Raw genomic sequence first — 19,073 nt, 5'->3', positions numbered from 1 at the left:
ACGTTTGACTCATGTACTAACATGTTGGGCCTCATTGATATCTATGCCCCAACTTGAGGGGGAGTGTTGAAAGTAGGGTTTAAGCCCTAGGGGTATTTTTGTCATTTCACTATACTCTAGGATTTCCCATTTTTCTATTTAAACGTATAGCCTCTATGTATCCTGTGTATCAAATCTTAATAAGAAAAACTCTATATCATGGTTTTTTCTCCCTGTAATAGGATATTCCACGTATCCCTGTGTGTGCCCTATTTTTCCTTCTCTCTCTACTTTTTCATCATTGGGAATATGACATTTTACAACTGGTTACAAAATCCAATGGCCAAATAGAGCGAGACTACGGCATAAGTATCATATGGTAAAAGAAGTTTCTAGGACTTCATAAAAAACATTGCACAATAAATTCAAACTAAACTCATTATTTGCCCAGAGAGTTTTTACCTCAAGTTCACAACATTCGCTAGATACAGATGAGTTCCATGCTGAAGCAGCGCAAATACATCATCTGCCATTCCAATATATACGCAATGTCGTACAGTGTCAAGGAGACCTGCAGTCGGCACCAGCACTTAAAACCTGTTCAATTAAAATCTCCAAAGCTTTCATATGGTTCAAAGATTCGACAAGCAAACTACCAGCATGACAATTCTTATCAATTTCTGCAACAAGATCTTGAATGCTAGTAAGATTAGCAGAGTCCTTTGGATTCCTTCTCTGTCTTACAAAAGACCTAAAAATCCGGTTTTTGTAAAAGGGCAAGTTAATAATCCTTACAAGAAAATAATAATGCTAATTAGGAGAAGTATGAATATGATTCCATATTGTTCTTGCCAAATCATAAAAACCTCGAAGCCTTAATCTATATACCACCCAAGAAAGTATATTCCATTTACAACAAACAATAATTTCAATGATGCACATTCCACAAAATGAGCAACAAAAAAATAGAAATAAATAAATAATATAAGAACATTGCCATCTGAATAAGACACATTTTTGCATCATTTTGCTATTCTTAAAGAGAAACTTGAACATTCTTTGATACAAATACGGATAAAACTACTCTTATATAACTGATTGACCCAAAAGCTTACGTTGGTGAGTAAAGGCAAGTTTAATACTATATCATCTAACATTCCCCTCACTTGTCGGTTTGAAATATGTAGAAGATCAAATAAGTGGAAATCAATATTAATCGCAAAGAAAATAACATTATTGGGGTTTGAACACATGATCTCTTAGAACACCTTCATTGATACCATCTAATAGCACCGATTGACCCAAAAGTTTAAGATGATGGGTGCAGGCAAATTTAATATTATATCATCTAACAACTATTAAAACCTATCAGCAAGGGAACTAACAAGAGTTTTGGGTATGAGCAGTATAGTATTAGTAAAGGCATAAGGGTGATTAGTAGGGACTTAGTTAATGTATTTGGTTATAAATAGAGGGAGGGGGACTGATGGAAAGAGACAATTGTTGAGTAATTTAGGACTTGGGTTAGCATACTCAAGAGAGGGGAGGTTGGGTTATCTTGTATTTATTGATCCTTTACATTTCAGAATATTTTAGGTTTTGATTCTTGTGTGTGCGCACGTGTAACTTGATATTTCATGTTCAAACTATGGACTGTATTGGCCGAATTAAACGCCTTCAGATAATTTTATGTATTTCCTAAAATTTAAGCTCATGAAAGAAGTTGCATATTGTGGATGGTCAACATGTCTAATCAACAAGGACAATATCTACCAACTTTATTTATTTCACTTGAATTTGGGAAGAAAATATTATTATATTTCTTCTATAAGTTTTCTTATTTAAATATGATGATAATAGTGTTCTTCCAATTATAGGAGCCTAAAAATTAGCTCCTGAAAGTGGGTCAGTTTCCTTAAAATTTAACTCACTGAAGAACGGGTCTCTCCCTAAACAGCGGATTGAGGAGGACCTCCTCGATCATATCTCTAATACTCCTGTGGCGAGCATATGTCAAGTCAAACGTTTGGAGAAAATAATCTCGGACAAAGCTCGCATATCACAATGCCCAAGAAAATAATCCAAGTCTTCCTCCGCCTTCCGACAAAGAATGCAACAAAAAGGCCCAATCATCGACGGCAACATCCTAATCAACTTGTCCAACGTATCCGGCCGGCGGCTATGAAGAACCTACCAAGTAAAGAATCTAATCTTTCTCAAGATCTTAATCCTCCACATTGACGAAAAGACCGACTCACCCAAAGGAAAAGGGTTAACCAAACAATGGAAAAAAGGGTAACTCCCTCTAGAAGAAGGGACTCCAACTATACAAAATCATATCTGTGCAATAATTACAAAAAACCTTCGAAATCGAAGCCCAATGAGAAACATGGAAACGAACAAGAGACAAACTTTCTCTAACATCCCTCTCAACCCCCTAAACACCCTCCTATTCCTCTCGCCCCACAGCACTCAAATAATAGCACAAACAATGGCAAGCCAAAGAAATCGGCCTCTCTCCCCAAACAGCGGAACTCCTCGATCATATCTCTAATACTCATGTGGTGAGCACATGTCAAGTCAAATGTTTGGAGAAAATAATCTCAGACAAAGCTCGCATATCACAATGCCCAAGAATATAATCCACGTCTTCCTCCACCTTCCAACAAAGAATGCAACAAAAAGGCCCAATCATCGACGACATCCTAACCAACCTGTCCAACGTACTTATCTGGCCGGCGACCATGAAGAACCTACCAAGTAAAGAATCTAACCTTTCTCATGATCTTAATCCTCCACATCGACGAAAAGACCGACTCACTCAAAGGAGAAGGGTTAACCAAACAATGGAAAAAGGACTTACCCGAGAATCCATCCAAAGGATGGGGCTCCAAACCCTCACATCTCTCCTCCCAAGATAGAAGGGGTGACTCTCAAGAATAGAGAGAAGAGCGACCACATCCGTCGTTTCCCTATCGAAAAGAGCACAACAGAACCTGAAAGAAAAAGAACAAGAGCTCCCCATCTACATAAGAAAATCGGCCACGTAATGATTTTTAAGAGAAAACAGATGATATAATCGAGGGAATAACCCATATAGGGATCTCTCTCCCATCCAGTGATCCTCCCAAATGCACGTCTCTCCCATCCCCCACCATACAGCGAACCCAAGGAATAAAAGAAGGGAGTTCTCTCGAAATATCTTTCCACAAATTCCGGTAGGTGCCTTAGTACCCTAATAATGTTTCTCATATCACATTAACAACGATATTCCTATAACACAAACGTGACACCAAAAATAGAAAACTATTCTTAAGCCTAATGCATTAGAAAATTAAAGTTGAAATATCAATAATAAAAATAAGGAAAAAGGATGGAAATCTCATAAAAGAAACAATTTCATTATGTAATTCTTTCTCGTAGAAAAAACATCTCGTGAAAGAAATAAACAAAATTTAAGTTAACTTTTTTTCTGAAATGAGAGGGTTTTGAGGTAGTTTAAACAATTAATAAATGATCAACAGAATATCGTCTTGACTAGGCTCAAAATGTTCATCAAAGACGGAGTCTCAATGCAATACTTTGACAGTGACAGCTCCATGATTAAATCCAAGAGGAAAACTGAATAGTGAATAGATACCTCACAGCAGTCAAGTTAGATTCGGGGAGGCCAGGAGGCTTCATTTGCACATATGCGTGCAACCTTCCAGCTGGATCTGTTGAATCTGTCCTAACCATTTTATGCACTGGAACCTTGTGCGATTTTGACCCTATAGGCATTATAATAATATGACGCTGAAGGAACAGATAAAAACCCAAACCATAACCTTAGAAACTATAGTGTAACACCAACAAAGACAAAATCTGTTGTACCAGACTGCAAGGAATTTTGAGTATCGTCATTGCTAAGAACCATTTGACAAGCCTCAGAAGATTCAACATCCTACAATATGCAGTTCATGGTGGAGTATGAATCAATAACTGAGATTCAATAAATTAACAATTATAATCTGAGTTTCAGATAAGCAAAGAGCTTTTAAAAGTACCTGTCCTTGAAATGCCCTCATGTCATTAGAACTTCTCAATTTTGATTCAACCGCTGATTGTATCCTCTCGATAATAACTTCCTGGTTCAGGAGGCTTACCTGCAAATTGATAGAGCTTTATTCTGCAGCACAATATAACTCTTCAAAAAATGAACGAGATGTGTGGATTTTACAGTTAAAAGAGAACTTCTAAACAATTTTGAAGTATACAAATACAAACTGTATAAGAATTTTGATAGCAGTCATAGCTCATAATTTACTGGATCTAATTTCTAAGCCAAAGTTCAGAATCTCAAGGTCAACTTTTCAACAACTGCCCCATATGCCTAGAATCTGGAAACTATTTCCAGCACCTTGAACGTGCTGACTCCTCACAGTCAAACAACATGGCATCGTCAATCTCATTTTGGATTGGCACGCATTCAAGAATGAAGTCAAAACTTAATGCCTCATTTTATTAGAGCCTTTTTGGTTATCATGGCTTGAAAGAAACAGAAGCCTTCTGTAGAGAAATTAAAATTTGACACTACTCTTTAGGAGGAACTCTTTTTCATAGTTTCCACATATTTGACACTTCTTGGACACTATAAAGCACTTGCTAGCACAATAGACATATGTCAGACATTAATTGAACGAATTGATTACAAATCCAATATTTAGGCACGTGTCTAGCACAAATTAAACGAAACAAATTGAACATGCATCAGACATTCATGACCACAATGACACATGAACTAAGATGTGCTAACTTTTTTTTTTTAACTTGTTAGAAAATGGACATAAACTGAAGTATAGGATAATAGGACAAGAATATCAAATTTTTAAATTCATTTGTTTAAATATAAAGACATAGCCTTATTAGCTTTATTTTCTTTTTGTATAAACATATTATATATCATAATTAGAGTGCAGAAATTGTGGGTACCATATACCAAGCAAACAGAAGTACCCACAAACAAGAAAAGATGAAAGGATATCCTGAACAAAAAGTTCACCTCTTTTTTGGTCGGGTGAACATTCACGTCTACATGCTCAGTTGGCAGTATAATTGACATATATATGAAAGGTTTGGATGCTTTGGGTAAAGTTGCAGCATAAACAATTTCAATAGCTCTTTTTAAAGCACTGCATTCCACCATTCTTCCTGCAATAAGAAAAATTAATTAAAAAGAACTTTTGAAAAAATGAAAACAATAACAAGGATATGCTAAACTATGATTCATGCTCTTCAAATGAAATTAATAAAAACAAAAAAAAAACGTCAATATATTACTATTAGACGCATAAGCTCTTATAGGTTATTGTATGTATAATTTTTTTAGTTCATTTCATTCTTCACACTTCCTCTAAGTATGGACTTAGATATTAGGCTCATAAGGGCAAGAATAGGTGTGCCAGTCAGATGTTTGGGGTAGTGTAAGTGATCTAAGGGTTGTGATGTTGGTGTTTATGAAAATAATCATATTATAATTTGGAAGAGAAATTGGGTAATTTCCAAGATTTCTCACTAAGAGCTTATAGAAGGGGAGATTTTTTATTATTAATTTGAAAAGGAACAACATTTTCATCAGAATACTGAAAAGTTAAAGCGCAAAAATCCTTCGTGAGTATACAAATATTTCCCGCACAAAAAGAATACAGAAAAACTAGAGCAACCCCTCCTTGGGAAAGTACAAAAAAACATCCGCACTAGGGAAGATAAAAATTCATAAATTGATCCTTTACCCCACAAAACTTTTTTTCAAGAAACCTCATAAAGACACTACTTGGCCAAATAAGGATGCATCACTTACAAGATAAAGAAAAATACTCAGTACCATTGATAAAGAGCACCATTGTGATCTTCTTCGCAACATAATTTGAGTTGGAGATTAGACCATCCATCTTGAAACCTGAACAGGCTTCATCATTTTCTGAAACTTCTATTTTCATTAGATTGCGGGCAACTGATGCACCATAAACTGTACGAATGGCATCTAACCTTGAAGTTGGCCCAACTGAGTGAACATCTGCTCTGGCAGCTCCATGCTAATAAATATAGTAACCAGCATATCTCAACTTAGATAGGCCATTTTAAACCATCAAAACATCTGACCATGATAGCAATACCAAAGTAATAAAAAAATATTCAAGGTTGACTAATTATGGAAATAACCTTTCTGCAAGAAAAGCTGATGTTTATATGATGAATAGCAAAACGACTTAGGAGGTCCACAATCTTTGTGTAATCATCAGATGCATTTTGTAGTGTCTTCCTCCGAGCTGTCATGTTATAGAACAGATTTTCAACCTGGAATCAGACATCCAAGAAAACCAAATCACCAATTACAGTGCATGATGATGAAATTTGAAATTACAAAGTATTTATACAAAATTGTTTGTGAACGAATTTAAGAAAAATCTTAACCTCCTGATTATAATTAATCGTTAATCATACATGCACAAGAGTCATGTTAGCATACTTCATTTAGTTGATAAAATAAATCACTGTTAGCTCCAGAAATTGTTGCCTTGCCATGGGAGTAGTCTAGACTAGTGCAATTACCGTTATCTGAGTTCCTTTTACAGCAGCACATGGCTTAGGCTCATGCTCCATCACTCCATCTCTATAGGATACTCTGTCCCATTGTGTCAGGAAACTCAGTAAGACATTGAAAGAAACTCGCTCTCTAAAACAAGGTGAAAATAACTACATAGTACATACAATCTAGATAACCATAGTTGGACATTTAAAAGCATGGAAACCAAAATGCTATGTTAACCTAAATATTATACTTTTCCCTACATTTACAAAATCCCCGAGCAACCCAAATATGAAGAACATGAAAGGTAGAGCCATAGCTTGTAGTAATTCTACCTATAACCGTGTAGTTGTCCTTTAGTAATGGTGGTGACCGTAACATGACCTACATAGGTCATGCTCGCCAGAGCCTCTCCTCGAAATCCCATTGACTTAATGGACTGTAAATCCTCAAATGTTGACAACTTGGACGTCGTGTGCCTCTCGCACAAAATGGGCAAATCTTCATACTAGGGAACAAGAAAAAAAATTGAAAATCAGAAAATTAGTCAAACAAAATTGCCGACTTTCCTCGAATAATAGCCACTTTCAGTTCTTTCACAAGGCTTTTTTTACTCCTAGAAATTTAATAGAAAACGGAGAATTGTGAATGTAAATTTCGGTTAAATTCCCGATAGGCAGGCAAGCAGTATTGTGTAGAAAAATGGAGTTAAAAAAGAAACAGACACGAATGCCATGGCCGTCGTCGGAAACTTGGATGAGTTTGAGGCCACCGTCTTTGACAACGACGTTGACAGAGGTGGATTGGGCGTCGAGGCTGTTTTCGACGAGCTCTTTAATGGCGGAAACAGGCCTTTGAATAACCTCTCCGGCAGCGATTCGATTAACGACGGACTCGTCGAGTCGGAGGATTTTGGGGGGTTCTTTACAAGGAACTACTTCTTCTTCGCTACCTGTGTCCATGGGAATAATCTCGTCATTCGCATGAGTTTCCATGGGAGCTTACAGAGAAGAGATGCCTACTACCAACTACTGCTACTGTGATTTCTTTATTGTGTGAAATGGCAGGAAAAGCCCGCGAAAATGAAGCCCAGCCTGAAAAAAAAAATATTGTATGAAGGTGATGTTAGTAACGAATTCGTATTTATGGATAAATACAATTATGTTTACGATTCAAATCTATTATGATCCATCCATCGATAAAACCTTATTTTGATTATATCAGGTAAACATGACCTAAATTTCTAAAGCAAGAGATAGTTGGTCAAACTAGTAACAAAGGTATATTTTCATAGTTCGACAATTATATAAATAAATCGAATTTGTTATCGAAGGTTTGTCTCATTTGGTCTCTAAATTTAACTCTTTTGATCCTACCCCTTTAGTTGTGGAGTTTGATTGTTCTGTTCTTGTGCGTGCAATGATTTTTCATATCTTACAGGATTTATTGAGGAGATTGTTTCTTTGTGCAAGAAGGCCTGTGTTGGGTCGTTTCTTTGGTGCCCGCAGTTGGTGAATGGTGCCACCAACCGTCTTGTACATACGATGGTTGAGTTTGGGAATCTTATGTGTTGCTTTGATCTCTTTTCTTCTTCCTTCTTTGAAGAAGTTGGTGGGTATGAATGTTCTCTTTTAAAAAGAATAATAATAATAAATTGGCATTCGTTTGTACTAAAAAATCGACATTTGTTAGTAATTGGCCCTTTGATAACCAATGTCTAATCGAACCAATGTCGAATCAAAGTATTTTTATTGATACATTTTTTTAGTACAACAATTAGGGTGGGAGATTGAACTTATGACCTCAACCTCAAGGTACAAAAGTCATACCAATACCACTAAACCAAACTCACTTATAAATGCCGAGTCATTTTAAGAGATTCATACATTTATACTTTTTGAGAGGTTGGTAAGAATAAATATTCAAATTACAGGAATATTTTGAGAGGCTTCAGGTGACTAATTGGCCTTGCAACAAATATTTTGAGATGTTTTAAAAATATTTTGTTACTTTGGTAACATTTATTTATTTGGAACCACACTACTTTGAATATTTATTATTTACTATCCACTTGATAGAGTGCATTTACACTAGACTTAGCTAATTGAAGCAACACGTTTTCACTTCATCAAGTTTTTGGTATGGTTGTCGAGAAATGATATTTTAGCAAATTATATTTTGTAGCACTGATTTGGATCATATTGCAATTACTACTCCCTCTATCACATGTCGCCGAAACTAAATTGCAATTTCTTTGCAAGATTGGTTTGGTGTATGCGCAAACGACTTTACAACTTTGAGCTAGATCCTGACATAGAGAGAACTTTCGATCAGCATAAGAGACAACATAAACTAACAAGGGAATGCAAGGAAAAATCACAATTCCGCCACCTCAAGTGATTCCTCCACGAGATCCCATCCTCATAGTAGAAAAAAGGGGAAGACCTATTAGAAACTATGTAGCTATAACCTTTCAAAATCTAAATTAAGGAATTATAGAACCAAACATCCATCGTAAACTAGTGGCTAAACTCAGATGATAAACACAAGCAGACATGCAATGGCTATTTTCCAAACACTTTTTTTGTGGTTTCTCAAGCTTCACATTCCCAAACATAAAAATGAAACAACACGTTTGAAAATTTCAATATACAAGAGAAACTAAAAAAGAGTTTGGCTTTACAAGTAAAACAGGACGGAAACAAAGTCGAAAAGTTGCCAAAGACCCCCCNCAAAAAAAAAAAAATAAAAGAAAGAAGAAAAATGGCTACTCTGATTTCTTACAGTTCTTGGAAAAGCAACCAAAGGTAACTCAAGTTCCTCCATGCCGATTATAAAGTACCGATCGATATATCGCAGCGATGTAAAGGAAGCAGATGAGCAGTATAAAGATATCATCCATCAGTCCAAATAATCCTAGTAATGCTGCACATAAACATTCAAGCCAAAAATTAAAAAATAAATAAATAAATCATAAGGAAACCAATAAACCGACAAAAAGTACAAACTGGTATCTCGGGAGAAAATATGTGTATACCTTCTGGTATGATATCGATGGGACTCACAGCGTAGACTACACTTAGTACCATCTGTAAACAAATTACAGCAGTTATAATTACATTCAATCAACCAGAAATGTCTCCCTTGATTGTTCAGACTTCTTATGGAAAGCAATTTTTCAATAAGATAAATAAAAGAACAATAAAAACATAGGATATTTACGAGATCATTTGAATTTAAAACGTTAATTCCTAAGCAGTAATCAGTGTTGAGAATGTTGGGTTGAGTCATTCACTTAACTGCAGTATAAACACGTGTTCTAATGACAAGAGGAAGAGATCTCTGTGGATTGAGGAGTTCCCGAAGCAACCTCCGTAGGAGAAAGGGAAGGTCCTGCAGTCGCTGTAGAGAAGAGAAAAACGTAATTCTGTAAATACCATTTCAACAAACCATAATACACGCTAACTACCACAACTGAATTCCAAAAGCCTCATTAAAGTTTTCAAAAAAACAGATCCAGACTACAAAAGAATTTGAATTTGTGCAATTTATTTTAACTAAAAGAAATTGAACTCTTCTTAGTCAAAAAGAAAAATAAATTGATCAAAACCATTAGCCAATGATTTTATTTTTTTACAAGTTTCTTTCACAAACATCAGAGATTATTGCTTTTTCTTAGTGCATAGATATCAAAACTCACAGAGTAGCTCCCTGTATTTAAGAACAAAACATTCTATAGCCTAGACAAAATGCACTACAAATATCGGTATGTATAGAATATCTCAATAACAGTATGCTCGTCCTACAGTTTACAGAGGCCTTCAGGTAAAGGCTCCTTTCCAAATGAACAGAGCACTCCTTAGGAAATGGTTGTCTTATTTTGCTCCAGAGGATATTGCTCTTTGGAGAACAAGAGGATGATGTATATGAGCTTAAAACTAAATAAAATAAAATAAACTAATATGCAGCTTCTTTTTAATAAGCTAATCAATTCTTCAATTCTTCTTCTTCAATCTGCAGCTTTTTCTTCAGTTGATTATTCGATTCTTCTTCTTCAATCTGCAGTTTTTTCTTCAATTCTTCTTCTTCAATCGGCAACTTTTTCTTCAATTGATTCTTCGATTCTTCTTTTTCAATTGATTCCTTGGCTCTTCTTCGACTCAATCTGCCATTACTTTTTTTGAGAAATAAGGAGAACGAGGAGCAAGGAGTAAAAAGATTTCTAACCATAGAAAAGTGAACTGAGAAGGAGGATAGAAGGAGTGAGAAGTGAGAAGTGAGAAGCGAGAAGTGAAAAGCGAGAAGATTTTTTACCACAGAAAAGAAAATTAAGGAGGAGGATAGAAGGAGCGAGGAGCAAGAGCGAAAATCCTGATGCATGCATTCTTGGGTTAAAGTAGTTATTTCACATGATGCTGTCATATGAAAAATGCCAAAATTCATTGATGAACCTTTGGCATCAGTACAAAAATTCCAAGAATTCATCTTTAGGAGGAGATTTGGGCTAAATCGACCCTGCTACCACGGTCTTCCCAAGAATTATACTTCATTTCCCTCAAAACGGAAGCTGGAGAGGAACTGGAAGGTGCTGGATGGATCCGGAAGTGACCAGAATGTTCTAGAAGACCCCGGAATGTACATAGATGACTGTAGAAAGGCCTACACAGGCCAAAATGTAATAAGAAAGCTCTAGAATAGTCCACCACCGACCTCCTTAAGTCGGTTTAGGCCCCCTAAGTCGGTTAGAACATTACTATAAATAGCCCAAAGGGCTCATTTGTACAGGCACCAAGCAACCAGCTTTCCTAAAGCAATACGCTATTATTCTCAAACTCGCTAGTGCCTACCTTCTCTCGACCCTTTCTCTTTGTGCCTTAAACATTCTTAAAACCTCTCTAAAGGCTTTCTTGGAGTGTCTTGAGCCTAAGAAACACCCAAGTGCCACACGCTTAGCTACTGAAAATAGTCAGAGCATGACAATTAGCTCACTTTTTGCATATGAAAGAAGCGGAAGTTCATGAGAAGACAGAGCATTCAATTCTGATTAATTGTCAAAATGTGCAATTTCCAAAAGAAGACATTCCTCTTTTCGTTTCCTACCTCCTTTCTGTAGGTTGACAAAACTCAAAGATAGAAAATTCAAGAGGCTCCGAGAAAAAGTTTGTGAGGAATAAGAATATAGATAGAACGAATGTAATTTCAAGTAAACTCCACAGTTAATTGATAAGCCAAGATACAGCCATGGAAAGGCAATATGAACTTTGTTATATCTTTTAACCTCGGTCTCCAAATTTGATAGATTTCTCATTCCAGATGAGATCTTATCCAATTTTGAGTTTCCATCGGTTAGAAGGCTGGAACAAATTACCTCCAAAAATTTTCCTATTCACCTATCAGCTGGAAAAGCAAAATGAGGTCCTACTTCATTCAAATTTGCTAATATGTGGCTGAAACATCATGATTCTGTTCCGATGTTGAAACATTGGTGGTCCAAAAACAGCATGGTGGACTGGCTGGGTCGTGGTTTTATGCAGAAATTGAAATGCCTGAAATTATTTCTTAAGGACTGGAATTCATCCACACTTGGCCTCCTCTAACTACAAAAATCAGCTGCAATCAATGCGCAAAAACATTGGCTCAAATGAGGAAAATGGGCCTTTAGATATTACTTCCATCCACAGGCGCATAGCCATTAGGTCTAACCTTTTCTCCATTGCTGCAAATGAAGAGATTATGCAGAGAAAGCGCTGTGAATCCCATTGGTAAGCTGATGGTAATGAAATTTCTGCCTTCTTCCATTGTCTTATGGCTGCAAAACGTAGAAAGAACACACACGTTGAAATCCTTTCCAGAACAGGGGTTAGCTCCTCACTGACAGTGACATAGAAGCTGAGTTTGTAAAAAAACGTTTGTTGATTTTTACAACCAACTTTATTCTAAAAAAACTGGTAACAGATTTCTGCCACATTCCATTAATTGCAGCCCCATTACAAGGATGATGCTGGAACTCCCTTTCTCAGATGAGAAAATTCATAGTATATGATTTGGGCACTAACAAATCTCCTGGAACACTCTCAAGGATGACATCAAGAGGGTGTTCAATGATTTTCTTCAGAATGATATTACCAATGCTAGCCTCAACAAAACCTGCCTGTGCCTCATCCCCAAAAAGATCGATGCCAAATCAGTAGGTTTAGGCCATTAGCCCTACCACTTATCTCTATAAGATCGTTGCAAGAGTTCTATAAGAGAGACTAAAAAAGTCCTTCCCCCCACCACCATCACAGAGAATTAATCCATTATTGCAAACGGTCATCAAATCATTGATGCATCCCATATTACAAATGGATTAATTGATGAGTGGAAGCAAAAGAAAGAAAGAAAGAAAGGAAATAATCCAGGGTTGTTATAAAGTTAGATATTGGGAAGGATTTCCATAAAGTAGAATAGGGCATTCTCAACAATACTCTGGTGGATTAGAGGCGGGTCTCTCTACAGCTAATTTCTCCATTATCATCAAAAGAAAATTGTGAGGCCCCAAGTGCAAAAACTTATAGTAGGAGGGGTAGAAAGGGAATTGGTACGCCTAGACAGTTAGTTAGAGGAAGTGGAACGTGATTTTGTAAGTACAGGTGGCAGGGAATTTTGGTATGTTAGGGGGAATTCAGGTAGTAGCCTTCTTGGAGAAGAGTGTTAGCTACGTGCTATAGAAGGAAGGAATCCAGCCCTCTTGAATTGGCTGGAAGATTGTGTTTGTTTACATTCTGCATGTTCTTGCTATTTTGCTTGGTATCATTGATATTGTGGGAAATAGACTTATATTCCGTTCTTCGCATTGCTCTGTTTCTTGTTTGGGCTTTGTCTTGTGTGTTTGCAGGATCTCAGTTAGGTTGACATGTTACAAAAACCTAGAGGGAAGATATTCTTGCCTCGAGGGGCCAAGGTGCCCCATTATCCCCTTTCCTTTTTATTCATTATTCTTGTGTTGAATTGCCTTAGTAGAATGTTGAATCTTGCTGAAAACAGGGATTAGACTAAAGGCTTTGAATTGGGGAATAATCAGCTATGTCCAACGTCCATTTCCTACCTTCAATTTATTGATGACACTATCATCATCTCCTCATATGAAGAGAGACCTGTCTAGGCCATTTACTTCAGTTTCTTGGTCCCAATTTTTCTCACTGAACACGGAATAACTCTTCCTATCTTCCTTCCTTCTTCCTGACCTAGCAATTCAATGCTCATTCTCTATGGTCAATTCTTCATGGCAAATCATCTTTCTCGTTCCGAAGCAGATTCAGTGATAACTTTAACTAGCAGTTCATTAGAGAAATAATGTAAAAAAGAGAACTACCTGACTTAAACCAGTTGAGTTGCCACCAAAATGACGGTTATAAGTCCTTATATTGTTAAGAACACGTTCAACCTCGGGGTCACTTTGCTGAATTGGGGAAACCTCAGAAGGAACTAATAAAGTGATTTGCCGGCGACATAAGGGGCATTTACACGGCTGTAGGGGTGATCCATGATCCCAGACAAGCATTATACACTTTCCTGCATACAGGGAAGCAGCAAATGCAGTGAGCTTTAGAGATGAGGAAGGGAGAGAAAGATTAACCAACTTACCAATACAGTTCAAAAATGTGAGTCAATAAAAGAAAACCACAGCCTAAGGCGGTTAAAAAAGATGAATACCAGGAAAATAAAGCCCAGAAGAGTTAAGAGTGTACACTCAAATAAAGGTTCTTGCCAATAAACATAAATGGAAGATAATTTTCTAAAGAAGAATTAGGCAATATATCATAAAGTTACAACCATCAAGACATTAGAAAGAAAATATTTTTTTAAGAAAGAAAAAAGAAGAAAGAAACACAGTACCTTCAATTCAGATTCATTTTTCATGTCAATTTTCTAAACGAAATAATGAAAGAAACTAAACTTGTAGAGTTGAAAATGTCTTTTTCTTTTGTTTAAATATTTTACAAACAAATCGCATAAAAGGGATATTAAGACAACTAATACTGCAAAAATATAGGGGTGGATATAAGAAGAATATTTTCTTCCAACAATCAAATTTTTCCTAGATATCTCATGATTTAATGTACTTTCTATGTAACAAGATCCCAGAGTCGAAAACGAGACCACAGAGGTGATGGGTGAAAGTAGATTTAATTATAGATCATCTAACACTTCTCTCACTCGTGGGCTTGAAATATGAAGAAGGCCCAACAAGTGAAAATCAATATTAATTGAGGAAGAAACAACGGGCTTGAACATAGAACCTACTCTGATACCATATTAAATAACCGACTGACCAAAAGCTTAAGTCAATGGGTGAAAGTAGATTATTATATATCATCTAACATCCATTGTTCGCCCAAATCATTTAGGCAGTTCTTTCCAACTGGAAGCAAATAAGTGTCTTTAAAAGCAAATAATCTCAAAGATTCGTGCAATTCAATCTCAACCTCTATTTCAGCTTTTGGTATCATTTGACCATTTGTGGAAGTGCAGAAGTTCTAAAACACGTTACCAAGAAACAGAAGTTTCCTCCCAGACTTATCCATCAGTAAAAACTAGCTCGAAGAGTCTACTATTTGCGATTTTGGAGAACTAATGAAGAATCCATTGTTAATGTGACTATCAGGACAAAGGAAAAAAGTGCAACCACATTCCAAATTCCAAGAAACCTAGTGGATAGTGCAAAGAAATGAAATGTGAATATGAAATAGAGGAACAGAATCGTTCAAGAGAGATGAAATTATGAACAAAGCATCAAAAGGGAAAAGGGATTGGAGAAAGAAAATCAACCGCAGAACCAGTGCGAGCAATTTGCTTGGCAAGGGGTGTTGAATCTTCCATGGCAAATGGAACAGATATCGCCCACAGGGGGGCCGTCCATATTGTCGATCAAACTCTTCCAATTTGTCAAAGTGTTTATCGGAATTTGATAGGTAAGGAGTATGAATGCAATGTAACCCAGACTTCGAAGTTCAAACCCAAAGCGCGTTTCTGGCGATGCCTTCACGGCGCTGATTTTTTGTTCTCACAGATGAAATAATTTCACTGCTCTAGAGCTTGTCTGAGTGCTGAGTTGAGATATGATTCTTACGATGAAATTCATATCTTAATATTTGGTATAGCTTTTTTAATTTTAAATAATTTACCATAATTATTTTTATTTAATAATTTTATATATCTTTATAGATGGTAATTCTTTTCTTTTATTTTTAAAGTTTTTCTTTCTCTTTGGTAATAAATAACAATTAACTCACCACATTCTTTGTACGAATATGGAAAAATAAAATTGAAAACTGAAGAGAAATCAAAACTTTTAATTCCTAATTTTTCAATATTAATTTCATCATCATCATCTTCTTCTTTTCCTTCTTCCTATTGTTGTCTTGTATTTTTCTTCTGTTATAAATTGTTTTTAATTGAATCTCCCTCATCATCTGAGTAGCCAATGGAACGTCACCACATTTCTTCAACAATTTCATATTCAATTTCTCCAAATTAGGAGGATCATCAGAAAACATATCTCAATTTTTCACTAACTATTGCCAGAAAATGTTTTAGAAAACAAATAATCATTTTATTTTATTTTATTTTTGTTATTTGTTGTTTTTGTTGTTTGTTTTTGCTTAACTTTTTGTTCCACCGTTCAACTACATACATATTTTTTCCAAATTATTAACACTCATTTGATATGTGAATTCAATTAAATAAAAATATAATAGGGTATATTTATAAATGCAATCAAGGCCAACAATAAGCTAATTTCATACATTCAAAAAAATGTTGTTCATTAAAATAGTCAAGCTTGTTAGTCATATCAAATAAACGCAAATAATACGTCTTTCTAGACTGTGGTGGGGTTGTTAAGAAGTCATCGGTCCTCTAGATTTTTGTCATAAATAGGTCCATGAGGATGACCCAATCATCCTTAAACAATCTCTCAATATCGAATTACAATAAAACACGATTATTAAACATTATAAACTAATAATTTCAAATTTGTATTTAAACAAACTTTCACTTGCTAATTTCTTTTCTTTTTATAGTATATCATTGGTCGAGTTGGTCGGTAGAGTTAATCGTTGGAGAGGAACAACAAAGTTATTGGTTGGAGATAGTTGCCCAAGGTGATCATCGAAGTTGGTCGCCAAATGTAATCGTCGCTGAAATTGATCATTAGAGGTGGTCTTCACCGGAGTTGGTTTGCCTGAGGTGAATACAGGTACTGGTTGTTAAAGAGGGTTGTCATTGGAGTTGATCATCAAAAGTGATTTTCGTCGAAGTTTATCGTCAGAGGTGGTTATTGGAGCCCGAAGTTGATCACACAAAGGTGGTCGCCGAAGTTGATTATCGAAGGTGTTTTTTTAGGAGTTTGTAGTTGGAGGTCGTGACACCCCCATCCTTATAGAATTTCTTTAGAGATAGAAAGTAACTTGGAGTACAAGCCTTGGGAGAAAAAGTGTTGCTAAATCTCCAAACTATGCTTTAAAAGAAAGAAATTTTCTAAGTATTGGAGGCATAGTGAGTTAAGAGTCCAAGTTTTGGCTAAGTGTTCAAACTATACTATGGGAGGAAGAGTTGAGTTCATGGCATAGGAGATAGAAGGCCTTAGACGCATAAGGAGCCCTATAAACACATCCTAAAAGGAGTTGGGACAACTTTAGATGTTAAAGAAAAGAAGGGAGCTTTGCTATGAGGGGAGAAGAGTGAGCTATGCGTTGAGTAACTAGATGGCCGCATAGGGTATCCTCATGGACACATAGAAGAGCTTAATGAACACGTAAGGCTTTTGGAAGGAGAAAATTGGCTAAGTGTTGGAGAACATGATGCACCACAAGAGAAGAAACCCTAAAGAGGAAAGGGCCGGACGCATGAGGGAACCATTGGCGCACCCAGGACTACATGGACGCATATATGAAGGGATAGCAAGACAAGAGGAACAAATGGCTTGGTCCTTGGGTATGGAAGGAAGACTGTGCCTAGCAAGGAAAAATAAGAACCAAGGGAGGAAGAAAAGTTGGCGCATAGAGCATGGTAGGCACATGAAAAACTAGGGTTGGCGCATGGGAGGACTCAAGCTTCCATTGGGACTTAAGAAGGAGCAAGATGGAGGCATAAGATAAATCCTTGGGAGAAGATACACCAAGGAGAGCCTAAAATCTTAGATAAATGCATAGAGAGCAAGATGGATGCATAATGAGAAGATTTAGATGCATGCTTGTGGTTAAGATTCAAAGGGAAGCTATGAGTTGAACTTAGGGTTGAGTTAAGGAACCAAACCACCAAACTAAGGGAGCATGCGTTAGGAACATCAACATTGATGCATGGGAGGAGGTATTGGACGCATGGGGTTGACTGTTGAAGCAATCATGCGCCTAACCTAGGTCATATGTGTTAATAGAAGGATACTTGGAGAACAAGGTTGGATTGGTAGCAAAATGGAGTACGTGGCTCAACCAAATGAAGTTCTGTTCAAGCCTAGGAGGAGGTCGACACATATTAGTGAAGGAACTCTTATATAAGAGTACCTCTGAGCGGAAGCGGATCTTTCCAAAGACATTGTTACAGAATTATCACATTCACATTCAAACATATAGATATGCATCATACTGTAAATTACCGACATGCTTTAAGATTAAATAACAAGAGAATAAGAAAACTTACCAGTCGAAGAACCTTTCTTCACAACAAATCTCGCTCTCTACAAGGGACAGCTCCTCTCGCTCTTGTTAGAACGTCAAGCTATCGTCCTCCAAAACTCTGGTCGTCTACTGACGAACGACCTTCACATAAACAACATAAAGATGGGGACGACATCACTACTTGGAACACTTGGAATTCTCGGTGTGAGAATCCAAAGAGTGGGTTCTGTTGAGATTTGGTAGATGGGAGAAGGAATGAAGATCGTATACAATGATCAAGCAAGTGGGAGAATGCTTAGTCTATCGTATAGACAAAATGCTTGATCATTTAGATGAAGTACATGATCGTGTAGGAAAAAGGCAGCAATCGTCTATACGATCGTTTAGTAAATGCTCGACGCTAGACAATCATGTAGAGAAACGTAGGCAATCGTTTAGAAGATGGCGCGTGCGTGTAAGCGATCGGGTAGTAAGTTTGAGCTATGTATAGTCTCTCAGTTTACTAAATGATAGGCAGCATACACCTTACTTGAGCGAATTACGTGATCCTTTGCAAAAAGAAAACGATTTTCATTTTATTCTTCAGTTACGAAAACTGATTGGAACTTCCCACTAATGCATGGTTATGGAGAAAACGGCGACCAATTATCCTATAATTGTCAAATTAAAACAATAAATTTAATCATATTATATTCATTAACCTATATTTTAATATCACATATAAACCATAGTGTTTTCTCTTCCACTAGATATAAATCATATTTATATCCATTTTCCTCTAATTAATATATCTCATACAGAAAGTCAATCATATCATATATAATTAACCAGTTCAATTATATCATATATAATCAAACTCCCTCTTG

General features: G+C 36.4%; 1 protein-coding gene across 4 annotated transcripts in view; it reads right to left on the bottom strand.

Moving 5' to 3' along the window:
• Positions 1-15,677, bottom strand: part of LOC120075414 (DNA mismatch repair protein MLH1-like) — a 35,147-nt gene extending 19,470 nt beyond the window's left edge. The window contains exons 1-13 of one of the 4 annotated variants that reach the window (XM_039028794.1): positions 15,359-15,677; positions 13,902-14,101; positions 9,848-9,949; positions 6,883-7,055; positions 6,571-6,643; positions 6,181-6,315; positions 5,843-6,053; positions 5,021-5,169; positions 4,026-4,124; positions 3,853-3,922; positions 3,620-3,749; positions 636-730; positions 442-550 (exon numbers count right to left, since the gene is read on the bottom strand). In XM_039028794.1, the coding sequence (XP_038884722.1) occupies positions 442-550; positions 636-730; positions 3,620-3,749; positions 3,853-3,922; positions 4,026-4,124; positions 5,021-5,169; positions 5,843-6,053; positions 6,181-6,315; positions 6,571-6,643; positions 6,883-7,055; positions 9,848-9,949; positions 13,902-14,101; positions 15,359-15,449 (1,637 nt within the window). In that variant the 5' untranslated portion in view covers positions 15,450-15,677. Of the gene's footprint in view, positions 1-441; positions 551-635; positions 731-3,619; positions 3,750-3,852; positions 3,923-4,025; positions 4,125-5,020; positions 5,170-5,842; positions 6,054-6,180; positions 6,316-6,570; positions 6,644-6,882; positions 7,056-7,272; positions 7,642-8,586; positions 8,856-9,277; positions 9,473-9,584; positions 9,637-9,847; positions 9,950-13,901; positions 14,102-15,358 lie in introns of those variants that run through there. The other 3 variants (XM_039028791.1, XM_039028793.1, XM_039028792.1) reach the window with 3 other exon arrangements.
• Between the last annotated feature and the right edge of the window lie 3,396 nt (positions 15,678-19,073).

This window comes from Benincasa hispida, chromosome 4 (assembly GCF_009727055.1).
Source record: "Benincasa hispida cultivar B227 chromosome 4, ASM972705v1, whole genome shotgun sequence".
NCBI lineage: Eukaryota > Viridiplantae > Streptophyta > Magnoliopsida > Cucurbitales > Cucurbitaceae > Benincasa > Benincasa hispida.
The sequence above is the reverse complement of the archived record's forward strand: the minus strand, read 5'-3'. Positions and strand labels throughout refer to the sequence as shown.